At 38.3% G+C, this 12,799-nt stretch overlaps 1 protein-coding gene across 1 annotated transcript in view; it reads left to right on the top strand.

The window, feature by feature from the left end:
- The window catches only part of CTNNAL1 (catenin (cadherin-associated protein), alpha-like 1), a 61,025-nt gene that overhangs the window by 12,842 nt on the left and 35,384 nt on the right, over window positions 1–12,799 (top strand). Inside the window, exons 3-7 of the mRNA XM_011966374.1 lie at window positions 34–153; window positions 4,362–4,451; window positions 5,494–5,664; window positions 9,293–9,493; window positions 11,732–11,818. Of these exons, the coding sequence (XP_011821764.1) occupies window positions 46–153; window positions 4,362–4,451; window positions 5,494–5,664; window positions 9,293–9,493; window positions 11,732–11,818 (657 nt within the window). The 5' untranslated portion in view covers window positions 34–45. The remainder of the gene's footprint in view (window positions 1–33; window positions 154–4,361; window positions 4,452–5,493; window positions 5,665–9,292; window positions 9,494–11,731; window positions 11,819–12,799) is intronic.

Here is a 12,799-nt window from a genome sequence, read left to right as displayed (position 1 = left end):
TCACCAAATAATGAAATATTCTCTGTTTTGCAGGTTCTTGCAACTATGGAAAGACTAGAGAAAGTGAATAGCTTTCAAGAGTTTGTCCAAATATTCAGTCAATTTGGAAATGAAATGGTGGAGTTTGCACATCTGAGTGGAGATAGACAAAATGTATGTATTCATCACATTTTACAATCTTCAGATAAATACATACTTTTTAGTTTGGATGGAGGTATGATCTTTAGGATTGTTTGGATTGGTTTCTTTGCTTATTAAGTCTATAGCCTTGGTCTTGAAAGCCTTTCACAAATAAGCCAGCAAAGTAGATCTGTAAGTAGATCTGTATGTCTTTTTTTGTACATTTATAACAGTTAATTTTGTTCCCGCCTCACACACTGGGAAAGGTCATACTTGCCTTCAGGGCTCAACTTAAGTACTTCTTCTTTGTATTTGGTTACTTTCTCTTTTATGAAGCTTTCCATTTGATTCCTCTCCCAGGGCTCAGGCACGTAAAATTGAGTCATCATACGTATTCTTATAGTATCTTGTTAGATATTTGTTATTCTTACCATATTAGATGAATAGTAATAACCCAAGCTATTATTTATTTGCACTGCCTATGTGTTAGGTACTTAATGTACATGATCTCATTTAATTCTCAAAACATCCCTATGAGGTAGGTATTGTTACTACTATTTTACATACAGGGAAACTGAATCTGAGACAAGGATAAACTTTCCCAAGGTCAGTATTCTTGCAGATTGAACTCAGTTATATCTGATACTAAAGCCTGTAGTTCTCAAACTACAACATGATAGTCGTTTTTTATTTTATTTTATTTTATTTATTTATTTTTTGAGACAGAGCCTTGCTCTGTCGCCCAGGCTGGAGTGCAGTGTCATGATCTCGGCTCATTGCAACCTCCACCTCCCGGGTTCAAGTGATTCTCCTGCCTCAGCCTCCTGAGTAGCTGGGAATACAGGCATGCACCACCACGCCCGGCTAACTTTTTGTATTTTTAGTAGAGACTGGGTTTCACCGTGTTAGCCAGGCTGGTCTTGAACTCCTAATCTCGGGTGATCCGCCTGCCTCAGCCTCCCAAAGTGCTGGGATTACAGGTGTGAGCCACTGTGCCCAGCCAATATTAGTTCTTTGTGGGTCTGTTCCCCAATTCAGACAATAAGCTCCTCAGTTTTGGGAGACAGAAGACCATATTATGTCTAGGATTGACTTTTCCTTGTTGGGGTATTTGTGTAGGAGTCTGTCTTGTTGGCAGGTTAAATATATATAATAATTGACCATTTCTTGGGATGGTTCTGGGTGTAGTCCCATAGGTATTCTTTCAGTTTTTGATACGAACTTTCCCGGTTGCAGCTGGAGTTGAAAGATGGGTATTGGTCTGGAAAGTGGCAGACTAAATAATGGCATTGGTTTCTAATACCAATGATGTTTCTGTAGGCAGGTACCTTATTGTTTCATTTTCTCTCTGCCAGTATTGTTCTTTATAAAACAAATTTCCTTTCTTTTCCTTCTCTTTCTCTTAATCTTCCTTCTCCTCATTCTCCCCAATGAAAATTATTAGCCTGAATATTTTTTTATTATAATAGCTTATCATCTAGCATTTTCTTGATCCCTTGAGCAAGTGTGGCATGAGTCATAGGTTCTAAAGCTGCCATCCTTCAGTTACACTTCCTACAGGATCCTCTTCAGCTTCTGGACATAACTGAAAAACTTTCACCATCATTTTGATTTGTAGTTAGAAATTTGGCATGGAGAACATTTTATTTTTCTCAATTCTTGTAATATTGTAATCCAACATTTAAAAACTTCTGGCTGAAGAGGTATCTATTTTTAACAATTTAGCTCATTAAATGTGAGACCCCTGAAACTTACTGGCAGCCTTTTTATCATCTTTGTGTTTGATAAGTGCTACTCCTGGGTCATTTTTGTGGAATATGCATCCAGGGTTGAAATACTTTCTCCTTTAGGATAGTCAAAATATCCTGCAAAGAGCTATAGGTCAGGTGCATTCTCAGTTTTCTCAGCAAATATTCATAAGCTGCTTACTGTTAACCAAATACTACGCTAGGTGTTGAGGATTCAGCAGTAAATAAAAGTGACAAAAGCCTCTGCACTCGTGGAGCTTATGTTTTAGTAGGGGTGGGAGGAGATAGACAATAAAACAGAAACATGCATGATGTGTTCAAAGAACACGAAGGCCAGTGGATGGATCAAAGTGAGCAAAGGGGAAGGGTAATAAGATGAAATCAGAGAGGTAGTGGGCAGGCCAAACTGTGTAAGGACTTTGACTTTAAGTAAAATGGGGAGCCACTGCAGGTTTTGAGTGGAAGAATGACATTCTGACTTACATTTTAACAGTATCACTCTGGCTGCCATGTTGAGAATAGTTTGCATGGAGACAAGGGCAGAGACAGGGAGACCACTCAAGAGGATATTACAGTAATCTATTGAGAGATGATGGTGACCTGGACCAAGGTGGTAGAAAGTGGCAGTGGTAAGGCTGGGCGTGGTGGCTCATGCCTGTAATCCCAGCACTTTGGGAGGCTGAGGTGGGTGGATCACCTGAGGTCAGGAGTTTGAGACCAGCCTGGCCAACGTGACAAAACACCATCTCTTCTAAAAATACAGCAGTTAGCTAGGTGTGGTGGCACATGCCTGTAATCCTAGCTACTCAGAAGGCTGAGGCACGAGAATTGCGTGAGCCCGGGAAGCAGAGGCTGCAGTGAGCTGAGTTCATGCCACTGCACTCCAGCCTAGGCAAGGGAGGGAGACTCTGTCTCAAAAAGAAAAGAAAGTGGCAGTGGTGACAGCCTTACCCAAGTCTGGGAAAGTACTTCTGGAGGTATTGGGAAGCTTTGCTTAGTACTTCATGGACCATCTGGGTTTTATGGACGCCTCTGTTTTGTCCTGTGGACCAGCCCTTTCCAGGCTGAGATGCCTTCTTTCTCTGTCGCTTGTTACCACTATTCATCATATGGTGTCATATGTGGCTTATAAGTGTTAGGTATGGCATACACACCTGATGAATTGTCAGCTAGACCCACAGGTGGTTTTGAAAGGAGTCCTGTCCAAAATGTTAAAGACAAGAGGAATGGGTGGAAATTTTATAAGCAACCTCAACCTTTATCTATAGGTACCCATGATGGATGATACTCACATATAGGACACAGTTCTTTGGGATGTGATCTGCATTAGCTTTGGGGTTATACGCACTTTGTTGTACACTATTTGTAATTCCATCTCTATCTCTTATTAAATCTATATTGGGATGCAAGTGAGTAAGGGTGATATTGTGTAGGACTATCTTCTGAATCCATTCTAATTTATTCAAGCAAATTTACTTTCAAAGGCAAATCATACTCAAATTTTAGGTTTTTCTTATTTGTAAGAAAGGGCCTTTAATCTAACTTACAAATAAAAAAGACTAATGTGACAGGGAAAAATTTTATGTAATTCAAATTTCAATGTCCATAAATAAAGTTTTCTTGGAACACAGCCGTTCTTATTTATTTGTGTATTGTCTCTGATTGCTTTCACACTACAATGATATAATTGAGTAGCTGTGATGGAGACCATATAGCTCAGAAGGCCTCAAATGTTTACCTGGGCTTTAATTGAAAGTATTGCCCACTTCTGATTTAGATATAATAACCAAATTATTAACAGAGTATTTTGTTGTAGATTTGATCAGCAAACTTTGGCTACCTCATATAATAGCACACGTTCTATTGAGGGCTCTGTGAGGAGAAGCCACCCCCCAGCAAAACAAATTCAATCCACAATGCTTTCTTAAGTGTTCCTTTTCAATCTTGTTGGGGAAAGTAATCTACCAAAGAAACATCTTAAGAATATTTCAGAGCAGCATATTGGTTAAGAGTAAGACAAATGAACCCCAATTTGAGATATATAGCAGTTAGATGGGATTAGACAAGGCTCCTTAAATAATCAACTTTTAAATATCTGTTTTGAAGGAAATAATAGTCGATAGATGCTTAGAAGACATTTACTTTTAATTAAGTAAGACATAGGCTGGGTGTTTCTGGTTAGGGGTGCAGTGTGTGCACTTGGCGTGAGAATGTCAGGTATGACAGAACACCAGAATGTCAACCATGTACAGCCTCTACCTGTGTCTCAGTTCCTGGCTCTCCAGCCCTTACTAAGAGTAGCTTTTTCTTTCTACTCATATTGTGTTGATGTGTTTATATTGAAGCAGTGACACTTTGTAAAACTTTATCCTGTTTTTTTTTTTCCACTAATATTATTGAATTTTTGAGTATTATTGTTGAATAAATACTTTCTTAAGAAATTGGATTGTTTACATGATCTTAGAATCCTCCTTGATTTTATTTCATATTTAGGATTTGAAAGATGAAAAGAAAAAGGCAAAAATGGCAGCAGCTAGGGCAGTTCTTGAAAAGTGTACGATGATGCTCCTTACAGCTTCAAAGGTAAGAGAATTTTTGTTTTACTGTGTAATAAATTAATAATTAGAAAACCTGACTAAATGCATTTAACTTACATAATTTGCATTTTAAAAAAGATCAAAGTGATAACTTAGAACATAGGCCTGAATAGTTAAATCTCAGTTATTATTTATAAGAATGCTAACTTTCTTCCCCAACTCCAAATAATAATTAATTTATGAGTCAGCTTTGATTGAACAGCTCAGCAGAACATGGTGTATTAGGTGCTGTGAATTAAGGCCTGTCACACATGGTCGCTGCCTGCAGGGTTTTGCCAGTCTCATTGAGGAGCCAGCATATGTGCTCCAGAAAAAGCGAGGCAAGTTAAGATTTGTTAAGTACAGTGGAGTAAGAAGTCACCCCTTGGTTATTCTGTAAATTCACCCTTTAATTCCTTTTTCCACTTTTAACAAAATTATCAGTCAAGAGTATTTCCAAACAGCAATTGGCCAGAAAATTGGTGCAATTCTAGAAAGAATGAATAAAATGTCTCATTAGCAATTTGTTTGGAATAACCTTTTCTTCTGAGAGTATTTATCCTGTACTAGAATCAGCGAAGCCACAAAAAGAGAGACTTCATGGAACCCACTCAGAAGGCTCTGTTTTATCTAGGCCCTTGAGTTTTTCATTTACATTATTTTTTAAAAGTCAAGATGCATCCATGATCATATTTCATCTCTGTTCATTTCATTTTTCTTCATTCTTTTTCATTTCTTGCATGTGTAAGGCAACATTTAAAAATAGTTTTAATCATGATGGAGAGATTTTTTCTCAAAAAATTTTTAAGTAAACTTACTATTGAAGTATAAAGGTATAGTTCTGCACTCTGCATTTTTTTATTTAACCTTGCTATCGCTTTTTACTCATCCTGCTTCCACTTTAGTGAGGAGAAGCAGCTGAGTGAGCCAGGGACCCAGGAGATTTTGGTAAAGAACCATTTTTCTTAGCATGACATGTTCTCTGTAAGATTTTTGTGCATTATGACATAAATCAAATATTAAAATAAAAAATTTCAATTGTTTTGAAGACATGTCTGAGGCATCCCAACTGCGAATCAGCCCATAAAAACAAAGAAGGAGTATTTGACCGCATGAAAGTGGCATTGGATAAGGTCATTGAAATTGTGACTGACTGTAAACCGAACGGAGAGACTGACATTTCATCTGTCAGTATTTTTACTGGAATTAAGGAATTCAAGGTAAGAATAAAGAGAGTATATTTTGATTTTTCTCTTTCCATTTTATTTTAATTTTTTGAGATGGAGTCTAGCTCTGTTACCCAGGCTGGAGTGCAGTGGTGTGATCTTGGCTCACTGCAACCTCTGCCTCCTGGGTTCAACTGATTCTTGTGCCTCAGCCTCCCAAGCAGCTGGTACTACAGGCATGTGCCACCACGCCTGGCTAATTTTTGTATTTTTGGTAGACGCAGAGTTTCACCATGTTGGCCAGGCTGGTCTCAAACTCCTGACTTCAGGTGATCCGCCCGCCTGGACCTCCCAAAGTGCTGGGATCACAGGCATGAGCCACTGCACCCAGTCTTTTTTTTTCCATTTTAATGGAGCACCATTATGTATAGTATCCATATTTTTGTGTAATGTTTTAGAACAATGCTTCACAAAAGCAAATATATCTATTTAAAGTAATGCCACTCTGTACAAACCTGTTGCTCAGTAATATTTATGTTAGAGCTATATTTATAAAGAACACTGGTCTTTGGTTATAGTAGCTACTCTGGCCCTTTTTAGCTGTATGATTTAGCTGTAGCCTGCTGTTTAAAAGAATGTTCCCTTCCTGTTTTTTGAGCAGTACCATACATTTTTGAGCAGTACCATCCATGGGATGATGGCGAGCAGCAAATCATTTCTGCTAGAATTCCTGCTTTTCTCTGTGTTAGAGGGTTGATACTTTGAGACTATAGTGATAGAATTAGTAATAATTAAAATTTAAAAATAAACAGTAATACACACTAACAGTTATTGAGTCCTTACTCTGTGCCAGCCCTTTTCTGAGTGCTTTAAATATATGAACTTATATAATCCTCAAAGAATTATTGCTATTATTTCCATCACACTTTTGAGGAGCTTGAGAAACAGAAAGGAGATTAACTTGCTGGCTACTAAGTACCGGAGTTGGGATTTGAAACTAGGCAGTGTGACTCCAGGAAGTCTGACTTCTCATCAGAAGTCATAGACATGGTGAAGATGCTTTCGGGGTAAGAGCAGTGTCTGAGTTGGGAGGGCCCTAAGAAGTCATCCAGTACAATGCCCTCCTTTAACAGATCAGAAAACTGAGGCCCTGAGAAGTTATCCAAATGCTAAAGGTTCCCACCTTTCTAACAGACAGGACTGTGATGAGAATGACATTCTTTCCATTTTACTGCACTTGTATTTGTTTTATGTATTTATTTTTGAGATGGAGTCTTGCTCTTGTTGCTCGGGCTGGAGTGTGATTGCGTGATCTTGGCTCTCTGCAACCTCTGCCTCCTGGGTTCAAGCGATTCTCCTGCCTCAGCCTCCTGAGTAGCTGGGATTACAGGCACCCACCACCACACCTGGCTAATTTTTGTACTTTTAATAGAGATGGGGTTTCACCATGTTGGCCAGGCTGGTCTTGAACTCCTGACCGCAGGTGATCCACCCACCTCAGCCTCCCAAAGTGCTGGGATTATAGGCATGAGCCACCACACCTGGCCGTACACTTTGATTTCTAATTGTGTGAAGGTCTAAGTAGGAACATGGGGTGAAAGACAGTAACGGGAAGAATATCTCTTTTTGCTCTTAATACATATTTTATTTAATTCCTACCTGCCCTTTAGGTGAATATAATTATATACTGGGTTGTTTTTTTTTTTTTTTTTTTTTTTTTGAGGAGAGCTAGTAAGTGGTAGAACCCTTCTTTAGGCCCAGGATTCTCTAATCCCAAAGTCCACGACCTTTCACTTTACACCTCGGGGTTTGTTTATATGATGCCAGTCCTACCACTGAGTCTTCCTGAAGGGAAAGAAGCTTATAGGGACCAAACCTTCTCTTAAAAATTTTATTGCTGAAAGCGATCTTAGAGATTATTTTTCTAATCCTCCCTTTTTATAAATGCTGAGGGAAGAGATGTGTTGTCAAAGGATAATGAGGGAAACAAGTCGGATGAGAGACATCTTTCGCCTCTTGCTGCTGCTTTTCTGGTGCAGGTGAAGGAGGGGCAGTGCTCTGCCTGTGGCTGCTGCTGACAGCTCTGGCTGCTGCCCTCTCACCATCAGGCATGCTATAAATAGGCTCAGTCTCACTGTCTGTGATTATCTCTTTGGCGTCTTACTTTTTTTCTGATGGAGAGTATTATCTGTGGAGGGAAACTGGATACTTTATTGTATTTGGTACTATGAATATATGGACACATGTTATGAAACTATATCAATAAATAGCCTCTTTAAAGAAACCCCCACAAAACTCCACTAAGTTGCTGTCTAAAAACATGTGTATTTTCTCTCTAAAGGGAAAATAAAAAACCTTAATATAAATGGTATGAGGCCAATATAACTGATTTTTATGTTTTAATTCTGTTTAAATTCTCAAATTTAATTCTCTTAAATTAATAAAATAAATGTAATTCTCTGAGAAGATCCCCATTGTAAATTCCATACCTTACTATTATCCATATTCTTTCCTAGCTTAAATACGAGTTTCTGTCTACCTAGGATGGAGTGATCACCTGACACAACTTGGGCCAAGAGCAGGAGGGGAAGCAAGGACTCTCCTCTGGCATCTTGACTTTCCCAAACTTTGGTATTTTCATGGATCGTGTTAAAATGGGTCACACGTAAGGATTAATTAAAATAACATTTGTGAAAGGACTTTAAAGTGTTAAACAAATGTAAGCTATCCTTATTATCACATTCATTGTGACCATAATCATGATCATTACCACTTGTTGCCTCTTGGCCCAAGTTGTCTGTGTGACGTATTTCATGGACTATAGTGTTTTGTAGGGTTGAAGTGGCATGATGCATCGTAGAAAGCTGAGAGAGAAAGACTGCATACGTGAGCATGTGTTCATCACATAGTCAAGGAGCTCCAAACAGGGTGGCTGAAGTGAAAGGTTGTTAGCGGGTTCAGGGGGGTGAGATAGACTGTTAGAGAGGTATATAAAGACAGGCCATAGAGGATTTTGTGCTATACCATAGATGTTTGGGCTTGATTCTCTATAGATAGTGAGGAGCTATTAGAGGGAGGTGGCAGTATCAGACGGTTTACATTTTAGATTATATAGACCCTCTGGTAGAGGATGTTTGGGTTAGTAAGGTGCTGTTGGGGACTTTAAACAAAATTTAGGGAGACCAGTTAGGTAACTAGGAGAGTCTTTGTTGAATTAATGAAGGAAAAATGGATGCCTTCCCTAGTCCTTCTCACACCCCACATCTTCCACATCATCCTTCCCCCTGGGCTCAGCACATGTCATATTTGGGTGTAAGTTATCTTCCAGGACTTTGCCTACGCATTTTCTCAGGTGCAAATCTTTTACCTGGAGGCTGGTTCATTTTTCCTACTGGTTGCTACAGGATGATGCTCTTTCTGCCTTAGTATTCACTGATTCCACAGGAATGTCATTGTATTAATTACTCTGGGAATGATGCTTTGCATGTATATTGAAGGCTTTTGAGCAATGTGTCCTCCTGGGTTAGTGGAGAATATAGATATCATTGGTGGCTGTATTTCCCCTCAGCTTGGAAAAAGAAAATGTTAGCGTTTTCCTGGGCACTGTTAGAAATTACAACCCATTTTGGTCAAGTGTGTATATTGACTCACATTGATGGATGGATGTCCTTTTTGTTCTCAGATGAATATTGAAGCTCTTCGGGAGAATCTTTATTTTCAGTCCAAAGAGAATCTTTCTGTGACATTGGAAGTCATCTTGGAGCGTACGGAGGACTTTACTGATTCTGCCTACACCAGCCATGAGCACAGGGAACGCATCTTGGAACTGTCAACTCAGGCGAGAATGGAACTGCAGCAGTTAATTTCTGTGTGGATTCAAGCTGTAAGAACTTTTTTAAAAATCGAAGTAAATCTTATATAGTGGCTTTCCCATAAAGTTTTGCAAGATGTGGAAGCTAACATAATCACCAGGAGTATGAATTTGTTCCAGAATGGGACAGGATGTCTCATCCCTTTTCTCCCTCCTAGTTGGCCAAAATATCCTTCCCATCTAGCACTCACAGTACTTGACATTTATTTCCAGGCCTGTTGACTCTCATTCTAGCCAGTCTGAATTCTGTGCCTTTGTCACTATCACTAGTTTACTCTGTTGTCCCCACTCTTTCACCAAACTCACCTCTGGAAAATTCCTCCCCAAAATGCTTCTTCAGAGTGAAGAACAGAGGAGTAGACCCCCATCTAGAAGTTCTTGGGACCTGAGCCTGACTGCTGGAGCCATTCAGATGTACACAGTTCTTACCTCTGAGGACAGCTGATTTACAGACACAATGATTTGGAAAACTTATTGGGGTGTAGATTCAATGAAAACAAGGGTAGATCCAGCTGGCAAGTAAAAGCTTTTCACCCTTGCACAAATTTCTGGTCTAAAATTGGTGGGCGGCCACTCTATGAGCCTTAAATGGGCTGTTGGTGTGCTTCAAGCAGAGGAGCTTATTTGGGCAAGAATGAACGGCCAAGACTGACGGAAATGGGACAGCATAAGAAGTGTGTACACAGTCTCTTATAGCAGGTGGATTGCTAAATGGAGAGACAGAGCCCTGGGATATGTCTCTAGGATTATTTATTTCTTAGGCCCAGGCTCTGTCAAAAAAGTATTTAACATGGCTTACAATATACAGCAGCCATAGTACAAATCTGGAAGTCATGAACAAAGCTTTGGCAGTAAAGATGATGAAGGAGGGTGGATATGGCTGAGACTGAAGAAAGAAGCAGCAGTTGATTTCCTTGTAAATAGATTAATTTATGAATGAACATAGATATGAATCACAGATTTCTCAGATATTTTCTTGGCATCACAGTAGTGCACATATTCTTATTAACACGGAATCTTGCCCTAAAGTAGAGTGGTGTGAGAGACTTGAGCATTGTTTTGTGTTTAGTTTGAATTATCTGTGTGATACACAATCTGAAGTGTAGATTGCTTCAGTGTTAAATATTAAGTCCAACACTCACTATAAAGAGTTGCTTGTGATGAAATACTCTGTGTTGGGAATGTGATTCTATTAATACTCAAATTTGCAATTAGCAAATGTCAGAAATTTCACAAATTTACCCTGTGCGTATTTCACAAGCACTCAGATCTCTGATCCTGCATGCTAGATGTGTTTTTCGTTCATTCATTTTTTTCAGCAGTTGTTATTGGTACCTTTTATATGCCAAGCACCATAAATCTAAAGATGAATAAGATAAAATCTTTGTCTGCAAGAATTTTACAATAAGGAAATTTGTGGGAAGGGGTGAGACAAGTACAAATAGCTTTGTAGGTATCCTAAGAGAAGGCATAGACTATGCATTGAGACGGTTTGAAGGAGGACAAACTTATATTTAGGGAGAGGGCTCAAGAAGGCTTCATGAAGTATTGATATTTAATTTTTATTTATCATGCAAAGAATTGAATCTCTACTACCTATTGTTTGCTATGCCAGGTACTGTGGATTTAGTGGTGTGCAAAATAGATGTGAACCCAGCTTTCATGGTCTAGTGGGGAAGATAGACTTTAAACAAACAAAAAATAAAAAATTCCAGATGGTTTGGACTGAAAAAATAAATATGTAATTGCAAACTGGGATGATTATTGACCAAAAAGATTACAATGAGTAAGAAGAGGGTCTGATTTAGATTGAATGATCTGAAAAAGCCTTTCTGAGAAAAAGACATTTATGTAAGATCTTAAAGACGAGTAGGATTTTAATTTTTAACTAGGTTAGGAGTGAAAGCATGGACATTCTAGGCAGAAAATAAGAGATCAATTTTAGACTTGATGAATTTATTAAAGAAAATTAGATTTTAAAAGTTCACCTTTCAATATAATCCATAGGTTCACAGAAAAATAAATAAATAAAAAACAAAAGTTCACCTATTTGTAGTTAGCATTGAAAAATATAACTAAACTGAAATTTTATTTTCCACTCTAACTTTAAACAGGTAAATTTTGAAAACCTACTTTTATAGTTCACAGAATAATATTAAAATTTATTACAATTTACAGTTCAAATAAAATTGGAATTAACAGATTAAAGAGATGCGGTAACACTACATATATACTTTTTAAAATTTTTAGCAAAGCAAGAAAACAAAAAGCATCGCTGAAGAACTGGAACTCAGTATTTTGAAAATCAGTCACAGTCTTAATGAACTTAAGAAAGAAGTAAGTATAGTTTGAAATTTAGCTTCTTCTAATTCTTTGCTAATTTTCATGTTGTATGGGTGTATGAAATGCATTAGTATTAGTATGTCTCTGTGCCTAGAAAATGGTTTTGAAAGTTTTCCTTTGAGGCCAGGCATGGTGGCTCATACCCATAATTCCAGCACTGTGGGGAGGCCAAGGTGGGAGGATCACTTGAGCCTAGGAGTTCGAGATTAGCCTGGGCAACATGGCGAAACCCCATCTCTACAAAAAACACAAAAAGATTAGCCAGGTGTGGTGGTTAGCGCCTGTAGTCCCAGCTACTCGGGAGGCTGAAGTGGGAGAATCACCCGATCCCCAGAGCTCAAGGCTGCAGTGAGCCATGATTGCGCTGCTGCACTTCAGCCTGGGTGCCAGAGTGAGACCCTGTCTCAAAAAAAAAAAAAAAAAAAGAAGATTTCCTTTGACATAGTTATTTTGAAGCCATAATTTTATTAATGCCCTCATTCTCAAAGTTTATACATGAATTTTCATAGCTTTCTTCATAGTAACAAAAAACTAAGAACCACCTAAAATTCCATCAACAGAGGAATTGATAAATGAATTTTGGAATAATTCTACCAAATACTATTCAGCAATAAAGGAGAACAGTATTGATACATGCAACAATATGGATGAATTAGTGAAGACATACTAAGCAAAAGAAGCCAGACACAAATGATTATATGTATAAAATTCCATTTAGAAAAAAACAATTCTAGAAAAGGCGAAACTAATTTATAATGACATAAATCAGATCAGTGGCTATCTCATGTCAGAGGTTGGGGTATATTTACTGCAAAAGGGCATAGGAGGACTTTTTGGCATGTTGGAAATGTTCAAAATTAATTGTTGTGGTGGTTACATGGCTGTGTATGTTCATCAAAACTCACTGAACAGTACCTTTAAAATGGGTACCTTTTGTTGTATATGAATTCTGTCTCACTGAAGTAAATTTAGAAA

This window comes from Mandrillus leucophaeus, unplaced genomic scaffold, assembly GCF_000951045.1.
Source record: "Mandrillus leucophaeus isolate KB7577 unplaced genomic scaffold, Mleu.le_1.0 Scaffold76, whole genome shotgun sequence".
In the NCBI taxonomy this organism is placed as follows: Eukaryota; Metazoa; Chordata; class Mammalia; order Primates; family Cercopithecidae; genus Mandrillus; species Mandrillus leucophaeus.
Note: the sequence above shows the minus strand (reverse complement) of the source record. Positions and strands in the feature narration are given on the sequence as shown.